This window comes from Pelodiscus sinensis, chromosome 8 (assembly GCF_052426305.1).
Source record: "Pelodiscus sinensis isolate ZL-2025 chromosome 8, ASM5242630v1, whole genome shotgun sequence".
NCBI classification, from domain to species: domain Eukaryota; kingdom Metazoa; phylum Chordata; order Testudines; family Trionychidae; genus Pelodiscus; species Pelodiscus sinensis.
In genome coordinates, this window is record NC_143059.1 from 51,689,000 (window position 1) to 51,712,421 (window position 23,422).

The 23,422-nt window shown below is 42.6% G+C and overlaps 1 protein-coding gene across 2 annotated transcripts in view; it reads left to right on the forward strand.

Annotated features, from left to right (window-relative positions):
* Nucleotides 1-23,422, forward strand: part of C8H10orf90 (chromosome 8 C10orf90 homolog) — a 117,171-nt gene that overhangs the window by 28,295 nt on the left and 65,454 nt on the right. Inside the window, exons 1-2 of one of the 2 annotated variants that reach the window (XM_089780182.1) lie at nt 12,208-12,338; nt 20,884-20,978. In XM_089780182.1, coding sequence (XP_089636308.1) covers nt 12,317-12,338; nt 20,884-20,978 — 117 coding nt within the window. In that variant the 5' untranslated portion in view covers nt 12,208-12,316. Of the gene's footprint in view, nt 1-12,207; nt 12,339-20,883; nt 20,979-23,422 lie in introns of those variants that run through there. The other variant, XM_075935279.2, reaches the window with a different exon arrangement.

Genomic DNA, 23,422 nt, shown 5'->3' on the forward strand with positions numbered 1-23,422 from the left:
CATCTAAAGGCTGTTTTTTCAGTCTGTCTATAGGCTCATGCAGATGATACTATATCAGTTACACATAGGTCAACATTTCAAGATGTTCTCCCTAGCCATGAGGGCAGGAACTCGCTTTTCTTTTTAAAAAAGCTTAAATTCTGAAGTATTTATCTGGTTCAAGGAACTTGGACTGTAAGCATTTGCCTCTAGTATCTCTATCTTAATCCAGCCCTGTAAGTACGATACAATTTAATTCCCATTAATTTCAAAAGGGCCTCAGGAATATGGTAGGACACTTCAGGAGGAAACATGGCCTAGTAAGTAGAGCACTGAACTAGCCTTTAGGAGACCTGGAATTTACTCCCCACTCTGCACCTGGCCTATTGGATGACCTCTTCCCGTATCTCAGTTTCTCCATCTGAAAGTTAGGGATAATGATGCTGACTTCATTTGTAAAATGTCTTCAGCTCTACAGATGAGGGACAATCTATACAAAATAGATATTATTATTTAATTATATTGAGTCTTATCCTCAGCTGTTGAAATCAGTGTAGGTCTGTTGGAAGTTAATATACCTATACTGATTTACTGTAACTGAGGCAGGGCCATTATCTTCAAAGAAATGGCGTAATTAAAGAAGGCAGCGCTTTTTAAAATAAACTGTTAGTCTCAAAATCCCTGTAAACTAAAGCTCCTAAACTCACATCTTTGTCTACCAGGTCAAAAAAATGTGTACATACTCCCAAAGTTTAGCCATATCGGGTCCTCTGTCACCTATTTAAAAATGACATTGGTGCATAGATTATCCATATACACCAAATGAGGGGGATTAGTCTGTGTTTAGGTGCCTGTTCAACTTTAAAAATACTTGTCAAGTGTCTATACCAAACTTAGCATCACTAACACAATACTGTGATACTGAATTAATGTGGTAACAAGATCTGTAGATTTATACTGTTCCTCCAAAGAAGCTTTTATGTACTAAGTTGTCAACAAATTAACTTTTAAAATCAAAATGCTTAAGAATGCCTACATGACAGACATCTAATACCAAATTTTAAAATTGTTCAGCTACTTATTTACTTTAGTTTACATTTTCACTTATGTCATAGATATTTTAAAAGATCTAAAATAATTATTTTAATCCATAAAAACCTTATATTTTACCTCCTAAAAGACGTGACAACTTCCAGAAACCACGCAATTCCATTATGGCTAAGATACTGCACTTAATTTACCTTGTTATGTCTATTATTTGAGTTGTCTTTGAACAGAGTGTGACCTTACATAACATCAGTACGTGCTGCAAACACTGGAAACAGAACATAAACAATATTGTGCAATAAAGTAAGCTTTGAATTTTGTTGTATTGGTGGGTTTCTCAGACCCTGGACTTTATTTGAACTTGTCTTTGTGATTAAATTAAAGTTAAAGTAATGTGTAAACAGTAAGTTTATCGATTAAAGATTATTTTCATGAGTAAAATTCTAATTTATAATATATTCTACCACAGTAAAAGTTAACAGTATATTCTCAGCTCTTTAAGGTATCGCAGCAGCTTGTAACAAATCAGCCCCTGCATGGCTACGTCTACACTGTCCCCTTTTTCGGAAGGGGCATGCTAATTTTGAAAGTGGGAATAGGGAAATCCACGGGGGATTTAAATAAACATGTCCGCCGCTTTTTTTCCGGCTTGGGGAAAAGCCGGAAAAAAAGCGTCTAGACTGGCCCGATCCTCCGGAATAAAGCCCTACTTCAAAGTAGGAATAAGAGATCCTCTGGAATAGGGCTTTATTCCGGAGGATCGGGCCAGTCTAGATGCTTTTTTTCCGGCTTTTCCCCAAGCCGGAAAAAAGCGGCAGCCATGTTTATTTAAATCCGCGGGGGATATTTAAATCCCCCGTGGATTTCCCTATTCCCACTTTCAAAATTAGCATGCCCCTTCCGAAAAAGGGGACAGTGTAGACGTAGCCCATATGTATAGAAACCATCCTTCTTAGCCAGACTACAGATTTGGGGCATGGTGAAAAGAAATCAAGAAATTTGAACTCTAAAGGGGGGAAAAAAAACCCAGGCCTCTGCACATCACTTGGACCTAAAATAGAATCCTGGTTGGTTGTTACTTGATGTATTTTATCTTCTGTATGAGCTGGCCATCAGAGAGCACTCTGAATAGACTGATTCACACACGACACGCACAAAATGTAATGAATACATTCTACTTGTGTTCCATTTGTTAGAGATTTTCAATGTGGTACTCAGTGTGGTCGTTGAAAAAATATTGATATAGTTTTGTCTTTCAAATGCAGTTGACTCTCCATTTTAAAACTTTTTCTTCTTCTGATATGTTACTGAACTGCAGCAAGGTCCATTAGTCATTCAAGATTTTATTATATCCCAATCAAAATGCTTGATTAACCCAAGGATGGTGTTTAGTTTTCTAAATAATCTGATGTGCTGTGTAAAAGCACTCACAGTTAGTCCCAGTTAATTTGAGATTCTGTGCACTGCCTATAGGGTGATATTGACATGTAATATGTAGGCACTGGAGCTTAGCAAAGCACAGAATAATATCCCTTGCAAAATTATGATATTTTGACACATATTTTCATCCTGACAAAAGTCAAAATATTGAAATTTTCACAAAACACAAAGTTCAGAAGACGTTTTATTTGGAAATGTTGCAATACTTTTGTACTGACTTCTACAGCAAAACAAAATGTTTCGACATTTCCCATTTGAAATGATTCATTTCAACTTGACATTCATCTCTGTAGCGACTTCATGTACCATGGTGCTTGTATCTCAGGATGCAGCCTGGCAGCTCAGCCACAAGGAGAGAATGTGATGCATCATGGACACAGGGCTCATAGTGTAGCATAAAGGCATGAGTATGGTGACCATATTTTCTGAACCAAAATTATCCATGTCCCCTGATCCCCCATTAGCCATACCCTACCCCCATTAGCCACACTGCCTGCCTGCCACAAGACGTCCCACCCCTGGAGGTAGTATTCTGGGGTCAAGATGGCCTCCCCATGACTGGAAGTAAAGTGTGTCATGTGATCCCTCTAAGAACTCCTCCCACTGTCCCCTACCAATAGGGATGGGTTTGGGCCCCTAAGAACCCCGCCCCCATGCAACTATGCAGCAATTGCTTTAACACAACTTGCATTGCATTAGCTCAGGGGGCGAGGCCAGGAGGGCCTCTATTTCAGTGGTTCTCAAACTTTTTGGCCTGTGAAGCACCTGGCTCAATGTAAACCTTTCTGTGGACCTTCATTTGTTAATGGAAACTCACTGTTAATTACGCCTGAGCCATTTTCCTAGTACTACAGCTAGGGAGAATGGTTTAATTTAAATTATGAAACTAATTACGTGTTTTAACTTTCTCATGTTAGTTTATCAAACTTCATTTTAATTAAGTAAAATATTAATTTATGTCCAACACAAAAGGTTTCAATGTTTTCTTTATTTATGACAAGGGTAGGGAGCCTTTTTTGGGTTGGGGGCCACAGATCCACAGAAAAATCAGTTGGGGACCACATCAGTGAGAAACAAAAAAACTCCTCCAAAAAACCCCAACTCTCACTGATATGGCCGCCATCTGAGATACCTCACTACTCTAGTGCTCCAGTCCCATAGGGTGAGGGGAAGAGACAGGGAAGACAGAGATTCAGGGCTTCCCATAGGCCAGATTTACTTTTCTGGGGTTCCAGAGTTAGTGGATTTTATGGACCCCTTTAGACTCTGGGGTGGGGACAAAAATGAGGGGTTCAATGTGTGGGATGGGCTGCCAGTCTGTGGGATAGGGATGGGGTATAGGATCTGGGGTACATAAGAGGGAGAGGTTGCAAGGTCTGGGTGGGAGGTAGGGTGCAGAAGCAGGCTGGGGGTAGGGTTTCTGGCCAGGAGGGAGGGTGTCTGGTCAGGAGGGAAGGTGCAGGAGCAAGGGAGGGTGTTGGAGCAAGCTGGGGGTGCATGGTCTTGGTGTGGGCAGGAAAGTGAGTGAGGGGGATTAGGGTGTGAAAGTCTGGGCATGAGGGGGGATGCTTACCTGGCTTCACATACCTTGCAATGGGAAAAACCCCTGCACCACACGCTGCTGCGCCCCCAGCAGGGTAGGAAGCAGGAAGGGAGCTAAGTTCCCCCTCCCTTCCAGCGCAGCAGGGATCCTGGTAAAGCCATGAGGCTGCAATACCAGCTCCCCACTGTTCCCCCAGTGTGGTGGTAAGGAGGATGGAACTCAGCCCCCTCCCATGCAACAGTGATCAACACCAGCTCCTGGCTTGGAGAACATAGGGGGGTGTGAAGAAACCCCGACATTCCCCTCCAGACCAGACTTGTTGCAAGCATGGTGGGAAGAGGTAGGGGGAGAGAGAGCAGCAGTGCACGGAGTGCACGTGCTGAGCCTGAGTACATCCTGCCCTACAGCTCCCCAGCTAGGCTCCACACAGCTCCTGCCGGGGCTGAGGCAGCAGCTCCAAGGAACAGTGGTCTGGGAGTGGCGCTGCCAGGTTTTGCCTTGGACTCACCTGGCCCCCTGTCAGTGGCAGCAGAGGCCGCTGTAACAAAGAACAATAGGCCTGGAGGTGGCATGGCCAGACTGGGGACCCCGTGAGGCAGTGGCAGTTCCCTGGGGATGAGGGAGGGAGCCACACAGCACGCAATGGTGGGGTAGTGTGTGGCGTGGTGTCTGGAAACCACATGCCACAGGAAGCCAGCCCGGCTGCCTGCAGGGAAAGCTCCAATGGAACTTCCTATGCACTCTGCTGGGCAGGGAAAGGAGATTGCTGCGCTATGCAAGGAGCAATGACATGGAGCCGTTTCTTGGTCGCTTCTTCCCTGCAAGCCTGTGTCCCTGTCAAGTAGGTAAATGTCCCAGAAAGCCCTGCCAGACATTTCACATTTCATTACTTGATGGGGACACTGGGATAGAGTATTTAAATTCAGGACTGTCCTGGAAAATTTGGGACATATGGTCAGTGTAGGCATGAGGGACTGAGATCTACAACTCACATGAGGAAGCACAACAGCACAGGTAGCGGTGGGGATTAATGCCAAGCCAAATCAAAGTGATAGAAAATTGCACCAAAATCCAATTTTAGCTGTGAAAAGGGGGCTTATGTGAGATACAGTAGTGCGTAAAACTTGTGCTGGCTCGCTAAACAGGGAGAGCTTTTCCCCACAGTGCAAAATTCACAGGTTTTGACTTCAAACACATCAATATTATTTTGAAAAAAGGTAGGCAGAAGGAAGCCTTTTCTCTCTCTCCTCCTTTCTCTTTTTTTTATATGTATATACCTCAGAGAGGGTTCATATAGATGAGCAAGTCAATCAGCTAACCCTTTGGCTCATATGGGCCTGAAAACTTTCACCTTGTGGATATAGAATCTATATTCATCTTCTATAATTATTCCAGCCTAAGGCTGAGCTTAACTGCTGCAAAAGTCACTCCTGTACCAATACCCAAGGGCCTGATTCTCTAGCATATCTGCTAATGATTACAGTCCCCTGTAATCATTATATTGAACAATAAGATGTTCCAAGACTGGGTCATCAGCCTGCAATGGTTGTACCTCTGGATGACCTTTTAAATACCTCATATTGGCCTATAAGACTTACTATGGTTCTTAATCTGCGAGTTCACTGCCAGTTATTTCAGAAAACCACCCTAATGTCTTAAGAAATTTTCCCAGCAGAATCAGCAGGGTATATTTGTTTTGTTGTTATAACAAGTTATGTTATGCCTTGAGACTCCTGGCTAAATTCTGGTCCCACTGAAGCTACTGGCAAGCTGCCATTGAATCAAATGGGACCAGAATTTGACTTAGAGTGGAAGTTGGAAATGACAGAATACAAATCACTTTTCAAACTGTGATACACTTGGGTTCTAGTGAAACTTGCAAGCTTTGATTAATACAGGTACTCAAAATAGGAACTAGTGGGCTAAATGTACAATGACCACCCTTAATAACTGTCTGGTTTTGTCCTAGATATGGTACCTTAGCATTTACATGATTAACAGTATCTAAACTGTGCACTAGTTACTTTAGGAAATACTTAGAATAATGCAACCTGAGGTGAAATTATTTCATTCTCCAATGCATTGTAAAGAATGGCTGGCAACTTTTTAAAGGTGACTACTACAGTATTAAGTGATTGTAAACATAACTGCTGCATCTAGACTGGCATGATTTTGCGGAAATACTTTTAACGGAGAAGTTTTTCCGTTAAAAGTATTTCTGCAAAAGAGTGTCTAGATTGGCACGGATGCTTTTGCGCAAAAAGTGCTTTTGCGCAAAAGCATCCGTGCCCAGTATAGATGCGCTTTTGCGCAAGAAAGCTCCGATGGCCATTTTAGCCATCGGGCTTTATTGAGCAAAAAATTAAGGTGCCTGTTTACACTGGCCCTCTTGCGCAAGTATTCTTGCGCAAGAGGGCTTATCCCTGAGCGGGAGCATCAAAGTATTTGCGCAAGAAGCACTGAATTCTTACATTAGAACATCAGTGCTCTTGCGCAAATTCAAGCGGCCAGTGTAGACAGCTGGCAAGTTTTTGCCAGTCTAGATGCACCCAACATGTATTCAGCATAATTAATCAAAACAAAGGTAAAACAACACTGATAGCAAACTACTAGAGGGACACTGTTGAGTCAAAATTAAGTGCCTAGCTCCCCTTTGTGCCTTTGAAAATCTTAAAAGACATAGCAGCAATACAAATATTTCTGTGATTTTTTAAAGTCATTGGGTATGGATATTTTAAAACTATGCATTGCAACGTTTGCAGGCTGAGCATTATAATATTATTACATGAGAACATAAAGGTTGAAGAATAAGCTGACAAGAAAAAAAAATGTGCCTAAGCAAGAAAAAATGCAAAAAGCCAAGAGAGAAAGCATAGTGTGAATGGTAAATTAGATTTAAAAATTATTTCAGTTTGAATAGTGCATCAGTAATAAGGAAAAAAATCATGTTTTTTTTTTTTAAAATATACAGTGACCTTGAACATGAACATGACATTGAATGGGTTAACCAATTAAAGGGGGGTGCTGCAGCTGGGTTAGAATGGGCTCCTGCCGCAGGCGGTTGCAGACAGGGGCCTGTGACATGACCGGGCCTGCCATGGACAAGGGATGCTTTGGATGCCAAACATCCTGGATAGAAGCTATTTTGGACACCCATAGCAGCCCCTACTTGCAATGCACCCGAGCCACCATGGATAAGGGCCTACCTGCAATGCGTCTGGCTCTGCCATGGACGGGCTACTCTGATCAGACTCCCTGGGCCTGCGACAGACAGGGGCTACTCCAGACACTGGATACCATGGACAGGAGCTGATCCAGATACCCGTGCAACCCCTGCCTGCAGCCGCCTGGGTTCATTGCAGACCAGGACATCCAAAGCATCCAGGTTGCCATGGATGGGGGTTGCTCTGGTTGCCTGGAGCAGCCCCTGTCTGCAATGCACCATGATGTTTAGCTCCACAGTCATTCTTTAAGACCCTGTTATGAACATACTTATGTATGGGAATGACTTTGGGCCTATTGTTGTAAGTAAAGTTACTCACATATGAAAATGTTTGCAGTATTGGCCTTAAATCCATATGTTTTAAAGCTCATGACTAATTGTCACATTGCAGAATAGAAAAACCCGTTAGAAGAAAATAAGGGAAATCTCATTTTCTTTGCTGCTTTTTGCTGTTGAATGTGGCAATGTAGGATCTGAGGTTTTAGGTTTGCATGAGATTTTCATTTGTTGCTAGGCAACTAGCTTCTTGCTTCTTGAGAATGTTACAGAGCCATTGCCTCATATAAACTGTCCTGCTTAGATAGAGGTAACAGGTAGAACTGCTAATAATTTAAAAGTTTTACTCATTTTAATTCTGGTAACAGTTCCAAAATCAAATATAATTCTTTGATAACTCAAATGTCATTCTCTGCTATTACCTCTACTACTTGTGATTTTTAAAAATTAAATTCTACAGGATTTATTTAACTACTAATATGTACATCTACACAGTGCCGCTATTACTGGAAGTATCCCGAAATAGCTACCCTATGTCTTAACACGCCTCCTGTTATTTCAAAATATTTTTCAGAATAATGGGTATACTATTTCAGCATCTCTGTAACCCTTATTCCACAAGGGTTAAGGGATTTCTTGAAATAGTGTATTTTGAAATTTGGCACTGTGTAGATGCACCAAATTTCAAAATAAGCTATTTTGAAATAGAATCGAAATAAGATATGCAATTTGCATAGCACAAATTGAGTATCTTATTTTGAGTTAGGGTGCTGTGTAGACACACCCTAAAAGAACAGAAAGTTAAAGATCTGGGGCCTTCACATTTAAGCCATAATATTAAGGTTTTCTACAGTCTCCACTTTTAAATGTAAAGCTTCAGTGATTAAAAAAACCCAGTTACCAGCTATCTTTTGTTGAAGCTTGAGATAAGCACAAAATCCACTTACATTCTGTTTGATTTTTATTTGATTGCATTTTATTTTAATCTTGGAAATCATCTGTTTCCCCTAACTTACTGCAGTGGAATTGGGAAAATAGATTCCCAAGACCAAACAACTCAGTTGCATGTTACTCAGAGGGACTTTAAGCCCCTTGGCTCAGCAGAGAGTGTAGTGGGTATGATGTTTAATTCAGATGGTTGAGGATAGCACATTCCATTCTTCTAATTTCCCCTCACTGTTGCTGTAGGCTGGGTACAACTAAACTGATGGAAGGGAGAGGGTATATGGATGGTAATGGGGGGAAATCAGTGTTCTTGAACTAAAGAAAAACAGTAGGGTTGTAGTTGTGGAGCACTTCCACTTTATCTCAGCTCTCTGACAGCCACAGTCAGAAATGGATGTTTGTGACATAATCATCTTTTATCCCAACCCTACAATTCAAGCACTGAGGAAAAGTATCAATGGTGAATGAACTGAATATATAACACCATCCATACTGAACCTCCCACCCCTGCATGTCTCTCAGGTAATTTACTTTTAGGCTTAAATAAGCCTCCTCTACTAGCATTCATGACTGTAAATGAAGCATGTCAGAAAAGCTGCCAGAGGAAGTTGTGATAGACAATGTTATATGAGTTAAAAACGATATTTCCATGCCATGTAAACCTTGTTGTAATATCTTCTTTGCTTCCCTTGGTTGGAATCATTGTCCAGGATTATACTCTGAGAGTAGTTGGGCCTCAGCAGGTGAGGAGAGTTAGGCCAGATCTACACTGACCCTGAGATTGACAATCCAGAGATCAATCTTACGGGGTTTGATTTATCAGGTCTAGTTAGGACCTGCAAAATCAATTGCTGGTTGTTGCTCCCATTGACCCCAGAACTCAGGGTGACAAGGTAAAGTAAGGGAAGTCGACAGGAGAGTTTCTCCCATCAACCTCTTGGAGTGGGGACACTGCAGAAATTTGACTTAAACTACATTGACTTTAGCTACACTATTCTTGTAGTTGGAGTTGCGTATCTTAGGTAGACCTTCTTGCATAGTGTAGACCTGGCCTTAGTGATTACTTCAGGGAGCTGAGAAGATGTTAGCACAACTCGGTACTGTAAAGGAAAGTGCATACTTGGGTTCCTCCCTACACAAATGGATTTTTTTTTAAAAAGTGACTACCTTGTTAAAATTATTCTGGATGGCTGATAAGCTGCGGGTAATTCCATAAAGAGGGCACTTTATTTTGTTAAGTAAGGTTGCAAAATAATAACAATGTAGAATGAAAGCAGACTTCAAGATATAGGTCCTGTGCCAATGGCACTCTTGCTAGCCCCCTGATGAGAGCCTAGTTTCTAATGGTACATATAATGAGAGATTTACGACTTCTGGCTTTCTGATAGCAGACCAGAACTCATTCGTCCGTTTCATGGCAGATCCTGTAATCATCTCTGCAGGCAGGCCGTGACTGCTTCAAGATGTGCAAGCAGTGAAAGATAATTCAGTTAACAAATCTCATGATGCTCTTTGTAATAGAACCAGATTCATCCTGACATCTTAAGACAATATTTTCTCTACTTTGTTGAGACAAAGAATTGTGTTGCAGAGAGGACTGACTTCAGGTTGTTTTGTTTACTCTGTTTTAGAAAACTTCCCCAATGAAGCTTCATTAAAATGTGTGTGATACTTTAGCACAGACTTGAAGCACTTCATTTTTGTAGTGGTTGGGTTTCAGGTTCTATTTTAATGTCTTTTGTCTGCAAAGAGCGGGTCAGTTAGCAAAAAGGAATCAAAGGACGGAGACAACTGCCATTATATTCCCCAATTAAACCTATATTTCACTGACCCATGTAACAAAACTATTGTCTCTTGCTCTGTACAGAGATGCTAAAAGAGATAAAATAGCAGTGCTGATGTCTTCTCTCTCTCTGGCACTGTCTTGATGATTTTTTTCAATATTGTTAACTCAATTGAAAAGCCCTCATAATGCTTATGACTGACTGTGAAAAGTAGGTGGGGGTATTCTACTTGTCTAGGGGAGATATGGCACAGGTAGCTTTTATCTCAGTGTCACTGCTTGGGGTAAACCCAGGTAGGGAGTACAGAGTAGGGATGTAAATGGTTAACCCATTAACCTTAAGGGGTGAGGCTTTCTAGTTCCAGTTAACTTGGAGGGGCTGGTGGAGCTCCCTCCCCTCCCCAGGCAGGGAGCTAGCTGCTCCAGCCATTGCAACAGCCCCTGTCCATGGCGGGCCAGCCATAGGGAGGCTTCACTGCAGGCTCTGCAGTATAAAGCTTATTTAGACTTTATACTGTAGAGCCCACAGTGCATGTAACCACTATGATTTTTAGTGGTTACGTGATTACACTTTTAAATGAAGATTTACATCCCTAATATAGAGTTTAAATATGCAGGATGGGATTTTCAGAAATATTCAGCATTTGCCTATTTCTAATCCCATTGTAAATGTTGACCTCCATTTGATTGTACATTTTTGTTTTAATAAAGTTGGCCTGCAATTGAAGAAAATGCAATTTTAATTTATTTGCTTCTTAATGAAATATAAAGAAATCCAAAAAGTGTTGAGTAAGTTTGTTTGTCATTTATTCTTGTTTGGCTTTTTCCTTAGGGCTTATCTACATTAGAAAGAAAGTATTTGCTGAGATGGCCACACCAGCAAACTCTCACGAGTAAATATGCAGCTTATGTTGTCAAAAAAGTTCTTTTGCTGGTGTAGACTCCTAGGCCTGGTCTACACTAAAATGGAAGGTCAAATTAAGTAATGCAACTTCAGCTATATTTATTACGTAGCTGGAGTTGACGTATCTTAAATCACGTTTCCATGCCCTCCACACAGTGGGAGGTCAACAGGAGCAAACACTTCTGTCGGTTTCCCTCACTCCTCATGAGGAGCAGGAGTACTGGTGCCAACGGGGGTGCCTTCTGAATTCAATTTAGCAGGTATTCACTAGACCTGCTAAATCAAACCCCAGAAAATTCACTACAGCAGTATTGGTTTTCCACATAGTGAAGATGTGGTTCTAGAGTCATAGAGTTTAAGGTCACAAGAAACCACCAGAATATCTACCCTGACCTTCTATATATCACAGACCACCAATATCACCCAACAACCACGTACTAAACCCAACAACTGAAATTAGACAAAAGTATTACAGCCCATTGGAGACTAGACTACTGTGTGTCACAGGCAGAAAATAGAAGGGACTGAAAGCCATCAATGCTCACGGCTCCCGCAATGATTGGACAATTATTAAATGTGAGACTTCCAGAGCTTGTAAACATGAGCCAGTAAGCCAAGCTCTGGAGGGGCACTCCAGAGCCTGGGCCCATGACACCCAACAGTCTATCTCTAGCTCTGGGGATTAAAAAGCAAAACCAAACAAAATTGGAATACATTGTGGGGGAAAGGAGGAAGAGAATACCTTCCTGACTCCTGCAGGTGGTGGCTGGTATACTGTGACAGCGCGTTAGGGTCCCCTGTCTCCTGCACCCCGAAATGGCACAAACAGACTCCACCAGCCAGTAGAATGGAGGTAGTTTATTGCTTCTCCAGGATATAGCACAGCACAGATGTAATCTGGTTACAGGAACTGGGGCTAAGTTACAAGCATCTTCAAACATTAGTGTTAATTCCCACAAAAGTTTTGAGGACGGAATCCTAATGTATTTGTCCTAGTAACAAATAGTGTAAACATTCCAGTGTGTTAGGTGCAAGTTAGAACTTTGTGACACTCTTTAGCCACAGAAGCAGAAGGCTGGAAGCCTGACTTTTCCTCTGAGATAATTTTGGATCTTAAACTGTAACACTTACCAGCTGATAAAAGACCTTGTATGGTTTCTAAGTCTTTAGTTAAATATGATCAATGAAATCAATGAAGGTGAATTTTCTTTTTCAAATATTATTTATATAGTCCTAGAAATGTTCTAAGTGTTTTACAGACAGCCAAAGAAAAGTCCCTGTCCTTGAAAACTTACTATTTAAACAGACAATTTTGGAGATAATAGAATAAGTATTGAAGATCAACAAAAGCAGATGATTGAGTGGAGATGTTTAGCAGATTTCTTTTTAGCTCCGAAGTGTTTGTGCCAACATCTCTCTACTAAACCCTTATTTGGCAGAGAAATAGTGTTTAAAGAATGCTGAGAAGTTTGTTTCGAGGTGAGACTTGAAAGAAGGTAAGATGAGGGCAACAGAGGTTGGGTCAGAGCATAAAAGACATTTGATGGGCTGAATGCCCCCATCGTGAGCAAAGAAGGACTAAAAGACTGGTTAGTCAAATTCACTTGCTCATGGTGATAATTAGATAGCTACTTAGCTACGTCAGACAAGGCAGGACTAAAAAGATCAGGTAAAAATTCAGCAGACCCCTGGGACTTCTAAAAAGGCTGATAGTTCAGTTAAGAGGAAAGAAGCCATGGGGAGGAGGCAGAGTTGTTTGTTTACTCACTTGTTCTGTGAAGAGCTGAAATGCCAAAGCTAGAGAGCTCAGGAATGCTTAGTCTGTCTGGGACAGTGGCTAGTACCAGAGTCAGGAAAGGACACTAATTCCAATTCCAGGGGAGGATTAAGCCCAGAAACTAGGTTGATTCTCTGCGACTTCTGACTGCATTGAACATTTTGTTAGCTAACCACTTCTTAGCCCAAGGGCTCAGTGGCATGCAAAGGCAGACAATCTATAGCAAGAAGCTAGAGCAGTGGTCACCAACCAATAGATCTTGGAGCCTCTGACAGGTGATCCTGACAGGTTTGGCCAGGAAGCTATCGAGCACTAGCACTTTAGCTGCTCTTCCACCCACTGTCATGCTGCTCTTGCCCTCTGGTTTGGGCTGCCCCTTTGAGAGCCTCCTACCTGCAGTGTTCGGTGTGGCAGGAAGAAGAAGGGGGTATGCTGTCAGGGTGTCCCTCCTCCCCCAACTTCTGTACCTATCTCCACACAGAGAGAAGGGGATAAAGTGAGATTGGCAATGCAAATCTCTGTCACTCTCACACAGTGTGTGTGTCTCTGACATTCTCACAAACACCAACTGTCCTTCACTCATCTCCCAACCCCACACATACATGGAGATGGTTGTTACTTTTTTTTACTGCTTGCAAAGAATGTTAATTTTGGTTTTTGACTGTCCCCGCCTTGAAACTCCTCCTACACCCAACCTCCTTCCCCTGATGTGAGTCCTCCTGCACCCAAACTCCTTCCCACAGCTTGCACCCTGAAACCCTCCTGGACCCCAATCTCCCACCCTGGGCTAAGGCCGGAGCCCCTCCCACACTCTCAACCCCTTGGCCCAAGACCAGAGCTTTCACCCCAACCCTCTTCTCTAGCCTGGTGAAAGTGAATGAGGATGGGGGAGGAAGGAGGATGGAGTGAGCAGGATGAGGCCTCAGAGAAGGGATGGAGCAGAGGCAGGGCCTCAAAGAAGGGGTGGAAAGGAAGTGGGGCAAGGGAATTTGAGTTTGAGGTAGATCTTATATTGCACTTAAATTGAAAAAGTGATCTTGTGGTTAAAAAGGTTGGAGACCACTGAGCTAGAGAGTAAGAACCCATGCAATGAAGTGTCCAGACATGAAGAGATGCCCACAGCATGAGGGTGCATCATGACAGCATAGCATAAGTGAACGTTTGTAGGGAGAGGAAGAGTTCACAGGGTACTTGGGAAGTAAATTTGAAAGTTCTCAGCAAAGAGATGGCAACTGAATGAAGGTGACCAACTTGCACTAGAAATGGGGTACTAACTGCCTTTTGTTGCCCCTCCCTAATTTCTTCCAGTGATATACAGGCATTCACCCAGCTGTTGTGACTACACTTGCCCAAAGCAAGATGTATATTGCCAACTCTGTCACTCTAGGGCTGGAGCACCCATGGGAAAAATAGTAGGTGCTCAGCATCCACTGGTAGAGGAGCTCATCAGCAGGGCCCACATCCCTTCCCCAGTGCTCCCTGCCTGCCAGTGTTCAGTGGTGGGCAGCATGCACTGACGGGCTCAGGGAGGAGTGAAGGCAGAAAGATACTGAGTGAGGATGGGGCACAAGCAAGGGAGGGCACAGAGTGTGGGCAGGAAGAGGCAGAGCAAGGGTGGGGTGGGGCTTTGGGAGAAGAGTGGAGTAGAGGAAGGGCATGGGCAGGGGCGGATATAGGGCAGGGCGAACGGGGCGGCCGCCCCGGGCCCCGCACTTCAAAAAGCCTGCGCCGTGGCAAAGGCGGGGCCCCGCGGAATTATGCTGCCCGGGGCCCCGCAAAACGGTCATCTGCCCCAGGGCATGGGACAGAGTGGGGGTGGAGCACCCATGGGGAAAGGAGAAAGTCGGTGCCTATGCTCCCATGTCATCCTGCAGCATGCTTCTTTACTCAAGTATAGTGCCAGCCAAGACCAGAAGTTTTGATATAATAGTCCCCGTGGTGGCCTCTCTGGTTGAGTTTCTATCAAACTTTCTGCAGAATCCTTGCCTGTGCAAACTGTGCTGTGCACACTTTAGAATCATAATATCCTCTTTCTCACCACCATGTGCAATCTCTGCATTTTAACAAGCTGACTTCAGACATCACCCGGGTGTGCTGACAGTTGGCCCAAGGCAGATATTTAAGCACTTGTGAGTAGGCAATTCAGTTCCAAAAGCACTCCTGAATTACAAACACCATGGGCTGTGACCTGGCATGTAGATGCCAAGGTGTGTCAGGGAAATATTAAACTTTATATTTTGCTGAATTATAATTGTTATTAGCACAAAGCACTTTGTTAGCAACAACAGCCTGTATGGGTGCTCTGTGCCTGACATTTACTTCTAATCTAAGCTACTGTTAATTCATGCAGTGTCCTCATTTCAAATGTGGAGCTACAAGCTCTTTTCATAAGGTCAGTATTTGTATTTTTACCGTTCACCTGAATTAACTAACGTGTGGCTTCCAAGAATGTCTTTGCATAAAAGCAGAGAAGTTGGTGGAGTTTTTTTCACTACTTTTATTAATCCATTACAGCAACTGTTAAATTGTTTGCCAAAAAGTCTGAATGTCTGCCAATATTGGGATTCCTATGGTAGAATATGATTGTCATTACCAGGACACTATACAAAAAACAAACAAACTGAATGATTTAGCAGACAGGAGAAGCATTCACTTCCCCCCTCCTCTATTAACTTTCTACCATGACAATATGGCTAAATAAACCTACAACTAGGTTTGCCAACAGGAAGGCCAAATGGGGCAGTTGCCCTGGGGTAAGTGATTCAAAGGTGCCCAAGACTCCTAGCCGCCGTGGCCACCTCCACTAATGTAGGAACTGCAGCAGCTGTAGAGGCTGGATCCTCGAGCCCTTTAAATTGCTGTCAAAGCACCACTCTGCACAGAACTAAGGGGCAAAGGTGGCACTCCGGACAGTGCTGAGGGCTGACTGCTCTGGCCCCACCTCTTCCGCCTTAGGCCTCACTCCTTTCAGGAGCACAGAGCTATCTCCTACCTTGCCCAGGGGCCTGCAGAAGATGTCAGCACCCCTGCCTACACCAAGAATATTTGTGTTGAGTGGGGAGGTTGTATCTGTGGGCTGTAGCCAAAGTAGTCTATGATTTGCTGGGGGGGGAGAGGAGGTGTACTTAATTCAGATTAGATGACTCAACTTAAAATATCAGTGAACTTGAGTTAATTATGTTAAATTAAGCAAACAGGTGGTTTTTTTGGGGGAGGGGGGTTGTTTTTGTTTTTTTGTAGTAAAGATATATGCTTGGAGAGGTTACCTTGAGAGCAGTAATTTACACCTTTTATATTTCCCTGTGGACTTTGACATCTTATCCTTGTTTGACCTTGTAGCATTTCTTCTCTGTCTTGGACTTTGAATGCAAGTCATCTGAGAGAAATACTGGGAAAAAATCATCTGGTACAACATGCCTGCTCAGTTTTGATTTATCTTCCTTATACACTGTGATTAGTATTAAAAAGTCAGTATTTACCCACAGTTGCCCCTCAGAGAGATCTGAAAGAACTGCAGTTTCCCCCCTTTACTTACAATAGGAAACAATTGACAACTGTAGGTTAATGATGACTTTCCTTCAATTACTACCATTGTGTGTGACAAACCTCTTATTTTCTCCTGAACTCATTACTTTCATGATCTGCTTTAGCCACTTATTCCGCAGTTATTTATTAAAATTTAAAAATGCACAGAGGACAGGCACATTTCACAAATATTAAAAGTAAATCAACACATGCGGCGCTGTCACATCATCCAAATATCCACATTTAATTTACCATTATATTAGTGGACTGCAAGTACCCTATTCTGTGTACAAACACCAACACATTTCCTCTTTCCCAAACAATTGTGCACATCTGTAAGTTCTGCAGCTTTCTCTACAGGTCAACAGATTTGTTTGATCTATTTAAAAAAAAAAAAAGAGCGAGTTTCAAAGGTGAGTATGCCACATAGACTAAACAGTCCTAGATGTTTTAAACTGAAGAAGCAGCAGCTCAAGAGCATTAATTGGTGGAAGGAAAGCAGTTGTTGCTGTTTAAGGTAGCACCTGAGAAGACTTAATTTGTCTCCAGAAGTTTTGTGTTGCTAAGTAATTCTGAAAAAATCTTGTTCCAAACATCTCTACTTATTTATACCTTGCATCTTGCAATACAGTTCCTTCCTGTGTCAAAAGATTGTGTCAACTTTTTTAGCTCTCTCATTGAAAGCCTGAGCAATGGACCGTTGGTATTTATCCCCATAGTGCCTTGCGAAACTATCTATCACTAGGTACTTTGGAATCGCAGAACAAAGTGCAGAACACTTTAGGATAATGTAAAACGTCCCGTCAAATACCGCTCTGTTTCTCAGTGCACCAGGGGTTTCTCATTTCTTATCACAGCATTTTTCAAACAGCAGAGAATGGCAGTGCACTCCAGCATCTGCAGGGAGAAAGCATGGATCTCACGCTTCTCTCCTGTTCTCTATTCAGTGTCATGAGAACATCACACATTTCAGCTGACTTAATCTTGAAGTTACTGACAGAGGAAAAAGACTCACAGGCAGCCAACATTCTGCCTGAGATTGACAGCAGCAACTGGTCATTGGATTTGGCACTCACAGAGCAGCTCTGTTCAGGGCAGACTGTTGCTTTTGGGTGAGGGAAACCATCACTGAGTGATGGCATCACATTGCCGTACAGATGTCAGTCGAAGAGCAGAAGCTACAGCACTTTAAGATGTGTAAAGCAACCTTCCTGGTTGGTGTGCTGAGTGAGCCCCTGAACTGCAGCACAAGGACACCAGAATGAGAGCTGCCCTCTCAGTAAAGAAGTGTGTGGCAATTGCTGTCTGGAAGGTTGCAACTCCTGACTGCTACTGGTCTGTTGCAAATCACTCTTATAGCCTGGGCTCATGAAACCTCATGCATGGCACCTGGACAGCAATAAGGGATGTTTAACAACAGTCCGAGCCAGTGCCACATGATATAGTAAAACCTGTGTTATCCAGCATGTTCGGGGATTAGTGCTTTCCAGTTATCTAAAAAATCCAGTTATCAGAGGGTCCCATCAACCTAGGAAAAAACAATGGACAATAATAGCAAAACTCAAGTTTTTAATATCGGAAGTTTTGTAGTGTGAGGCATTTGGTCTCACATTTCTATTTTGAGTTAAAGATGATTAGTACTACTTACATAAAAAAATGTTAAGCCAATCATGGTAAACCAAGCCAGGCCTGTGTGCCTGAAGATTTGACAGTATTGTGGTTGGGGGCAATGTCGGTTAACAAAGTTTTCTGGTTAGCAGAGTGCTGGATAACAAAGGTTTTACTATAGTAGCATTTGCCTTTGCCAGATTGAAGGGGAGATGGAGGTGTCTCTATGGTAGACTAGACCATATAAAAGAGAATGTTCCCATAGTCATAGCCACATGCTATGCTTTGTGTAGTATCTGTCAGTCTAAAGGTGAAATGTTTGCTCGGGGTGGAGTACTGAGGCACGCCACTTGGCTGCAGAGTTTGAGCAGCCAGACAATAGGGCTCTCAGAGGAGCCCAGAGGCCTGGTACTAACATAAAGGAGGCTTTGAGGAACCACTTTGACAAAGAGGGCCACTGAAATCTATCTCTTTTGGGGTTGCTTCCCTGCTGCGACCCATTTAATATCAGCACGTAACACATCTATGCAAGAAAATGCTTGAGCAGCCTGTACCTGGGACCAAAGTGATTGCTGTGTGTTGTGGAACAGAAAATAAAATCAGTGCGCAATTAAATTTTTTTGCCTTTTTTGATCAAGACAATTTACAGTGAAACACACTAAAATACCTCTCTGTTTGCTGGCAAGAAGGGTCTTGGAAAGGGTAAAACCTCACCATTGTGAGTAGATCCACCTGTCATAGTCAAAATTGTATGAGAAGGTGGAGAGCGAGGGGAACTGGGGTTTCCTAGAGAATGAAAAGGAATGTGTGCCCTTAGAGGTACGTTGTTGGACAAAGAATTGTGTACATGCTACAGGGGCGGTCACAGCTGGATCTGCTCACTCTGCAGCTTGAGTACCTAAGGCTGCACTGCCTTGGACCTTTGAGAGAACGATTTACAAGCACCTCAGGCAAAGCTTCCAGAGGGTCTCTCTGTGGTAATCCAGTGAGATCTCATTGTGTATCAACACTATGCTTGGGCATAACAGCTAGCTATGCAGAACTGTGTGCAGCTCACAGAAACACTGCCAGACTCCCACTTTTGTGTGCCCCACACTCACCTCTGCACACCCCATGCCAGAGCCACTCATCCTGTGTCTCAGTGCTTGATTCCTGCTCCCTGTAGAGAAGTTGCTGAGACCAGCCATTCACCCCAGGAGTGGAGAATAGTTCCTGGCTGCCTGCCTCTCCCTACTGGGCAACCCTTTCCCCTGGGTGCCCCACATCCTCCTCTAGCTCTACGTTTTCATCTGTTACTTCATCCTCTGAGTTTGGTCTCCTTTTGCTGACTCTGTGATCTCCATAGTATCCACAGTGCTCTTAATGGTGGATGTGGGTCACCCCCCAGGATAGCATCCAGCTCCTTTATAAACCTGGAAGATCTTGGGTGCAGCATTAGATCGACTGTTTGTTTCCCTCAACTTCTGATACACCTGCCTCCACTCCTTTATCTTCACTCTGCACTGCAGTGTGTCCCACTCATAGCCCTTTTCACACAAGCTTCACAAAATATGTCCATACATGTCCCAATACCTATGGGTCACTCGCAGCTGGGACTGCATAGACTTCTTTCCCTACACACTGGTCAGATCCAAAAGCTCCATGGTGGTCCAAGCTGGAGAGCATTTGGAATGATCTGCTGGGAAGACACCATGAGACCACTCCGCACTAAGCCAGCCAGAAATGGAATTTAAAGATCCCAGGTCTTGCAAGGGGGTGAAGTGGATTGTTCTTTACCTGGCTACAGGGCAAAGTGCTGACCAGAGAGGCTGTTTGGAGCACTGTGGGAAACTTCCTGGAGGGCAATAAAGGCGCAAAAAAAAAAAAAAAAAAAAAAAAAGCTCATAGTGTCAACACTGCATGTTTGTTGACAGTAAAAGGAGAGGGAAAGAAAAAAGTCCCTCGTGGAGGCAGAATTCTTTTGTAGCCGAAACTGGCCATTTTTCACAACAAAAGTTGTGTTGCAGTGTGTATGTTATACCAGGTTTGTCACCAGAGGGCAGTCTTTGGCATCAAAACTTGTTAATGTAGACATAGACTTAGACCAAGGCTGGGCAAGATGTGGCCCGGGGGCCAGATGTGGCCTGCCAAACACTTTGATCCAGCTCGCGGACTGCAACTGGCCTCTTTCTATTTATCTCCTGCTTCCTGTGCCACCAAATTTCTTATTGGCTCAGGAAGGGATCAGAACCCAGAGCCCTTTAAATAGCAGAGCAACCCCAGGAGGCTGCCAGACAATGTGGTAGTGGTGGGGGCAGGAGCTACATGTCCTTTTCTGTGTTTTTTAATTCAAAACCTCCAGCCCCAGACAACTCTGGAGGTGGGGAGACTAATCCTCAGGCCACGCCCCTTCTGCCCCAGGCCCCGCCCCTTCTGGGGTGAAGCCATCCCGTGACCACAAAAATTAATTAAGTGGCCCCTCTGTGAAAGTTATTGCCCACCCCCTGCCTTAGACACTGTAGGCTGTAAAAGAGAGCCAATCCGTGAACATTAATCCACAACCCACTGGGAGGTAAATGGGAGATCTTCCATTGTTTTCAATGGACTTTTGATCAGGCCTCAATACAGCGTGAGTCTGTCCTGGAGCCAATCCTGGGAACAGCCTCACAATGTGGTTTAAAGGGCAACTACTGGAATCAGAGATGTGGGCTCTTGGATAAGTGGATACCAGAACATTTAGAATCAGTGTCAGTGATACCCTTTTGCCTTGTATTTCTACTCTGTTTTATTCCCCCATTTTAGCCATATTACTATGTAGTTGACAGTAATATTTCTACCTTTCCTCCCCTTCTAGGAATCAGAGAAAAACAGTGTGGTGCTAATAATTTAAAAGAGCTGAAAAGCCTTCAGTACAATAATGCTGCAGAGAGAGACTCAGACTCCACTAAGGTAAAATCAAAAAACCTCACAGTTCAGCAGAATTCATTCAAGTTTATAAATGATCACCCTGTCTCCATAGAGTGGGTTTAGAGTTGTTTTTGTTTAATTACAGTCAACTTCGGCAGCAGAAAAGTTAAATAAAGTGAAGGCTAAGTGATCACAACTCTGTTTGCAGTAGATGTAATTCATCTTATTATCTAGACTCATGCTGAAGAAAAAATGAAATGCACATTTTGGGGGAAAAGTAAGTTCTTGAGAAATACCCCAGGCAAGCTCAACCAATGATAGAAGTGAGCTGAGCAGTGTGTGGGATACTCATCCTCTGATCCCCTGAAAATAAAGCCATGGATTTGCAGTTCACCAGAATTCTCCTTCCGTATGCACTAAAAAGCTTGCAAATTCCCAAAAGAATGTTAGGTCAGCTCAGAGAGACTCATTGCTTCTCAAAACTTTTGGGAGGAGACATTATTTATGATTTATTTTTATAATGTAATCATTCAAAATACTGCCACGTGAGCTGAAACAAATCAGAAGTGTTTCTGACTTACATTTGGACTCTTCATGGGGTTTCCATCTGTTTTGTACGTAACAAAAGAAATTAAGTAATTTTTTATGGAGTACAAGAGACATACAAAATAATACATTTCAAATAACATTTATCCTCATTGAGCTTTAAAAACTGAAGGTAAATTGAGAAGATTGGAAGCTAGGCAAATGTCTTAAAAATGTAGGTTGAGGTACATATAGTACTATAAAATATATGAAGAAAATATAATTCAAGCCATAGAAAAAAAGTTAGGGAAAGGAAAAAATACATTCCTTGGGGCTGGAAAGATATTGGACTGTCAGAGTCACAAACAGTTTAGAAGACGGGGAAAATTCCCAGATTTGCTCTGCTGCTTAGGTCCCAAAAATCTGCCTTCCTGGAACTTTAATCTGAGGATTTTTTAAAAGACAGCATCCTGTGCTATTTTCCTATTCTGGCACTAACAGAGCATACAGGGTAATAGTTTGCCCACTGACTTACCACTCTGAACCTCCCATTTTAGATCACTGATAGCAGGTCAATGTTCTAGTATGAGGCTATGGAGATGGCCAAGAAGAGACCTGTAAGTGCTGCTGCAGTAGAAAAACATAATAATGTCAAAAGAAGGGGTTGAGAAGAGCGGAGGCAGAGAGAAAAGGGACTGAGAAGTCACATGGAAAATTTCAATAGACAGTAAAGCAAGTACAACTTGGCTCCAGGGCCAGAAACAATAGAAATAAACAAATTTCAGAAGTGAAAATAGTTCCTTGGATGGAATAGATTGTTGTCAGCCTTCAAGCAAAATATTAAACCCTAGGAGAATATTTTCTCCCTCTTGGGCTATATTTTACAGCTGTCCCTGTTCAAATTAGTCAATAATTGTATAATAGGATTGTTTTATTATTGCAGTTTAGGGTGCTCAGATACCATTGTGAAAGATATGGTATATGAATCTTTAGACAACAGAATAAAATATTGAATACCACGTAAACTCTTGCAAAACACACAGTCCTTCTTCAACAAAACATTCTTCCATCTTTCAGCATCCTCCTTATATTCATATTCTCCTCATCTACCTAACAAATTCCAAAGTTTTGCATAATTAACTGGAATCCAAACCGTGCTCTGTTTATTGTTATTTTCAGCTTGGTAATAGTGGTGGTGGTGGGGGCTGATTATATTTATAAGCAGGTGAATAAGCCACCCTTCCCCTTTCTTGTAATGGCCAATCTTATGAGGGCAAGTAGCCTCAGCAAAGACTTTAAGAAGACTATAAAATTCTGCCATAGCTCTGTCCCTACTTACAATTTATCAGAATCTCGTGATCTTGTGTGTGCAGCCAGTATTCATTGTAATCTGAGCACTTGGGTGGCCACCCAGGAGATATTTCAGTGCTGCTCAACTGCTTAGCAGCATGCCCACAGCACCCATAGCTGGCAACATGTGTTTCTAGTCATGGTGCACATGCCTTGGTGCACATAACACAATTTATTCCTCACATGGTTGAAAAAAATTAAAGGGAACATTGGTGTGTGCAATGTGTCGTCCAGTTCCTGGTACAATTACAAATACACAGAGATGGTTCTCACAAAGTGAGGGAAATTAGAGTAGCATTTTGTGGCTATGAAATCAAACTACACGTGTGTTTTATTATAAATAATATATGCATGAAATGACTGTATATTCTAATATATGAAGATGTTCTGTACCTTGCTCCAAGCAGTCATAATTGTGGTTATCTAAATTGAACTTTTTGGTGTATATATCTGAATATATATTTATGCATGTGCACATGTACATCCTGAATACTCTCATGCTCAATGCAAATAATGCAAGTACAGTATATCTCTAAACATACAACTACTAGAAAGCCCCAGAGTTATGAACACCTCAGGAATGCAGGCAGTTTATAACGCTGAAATGTTCA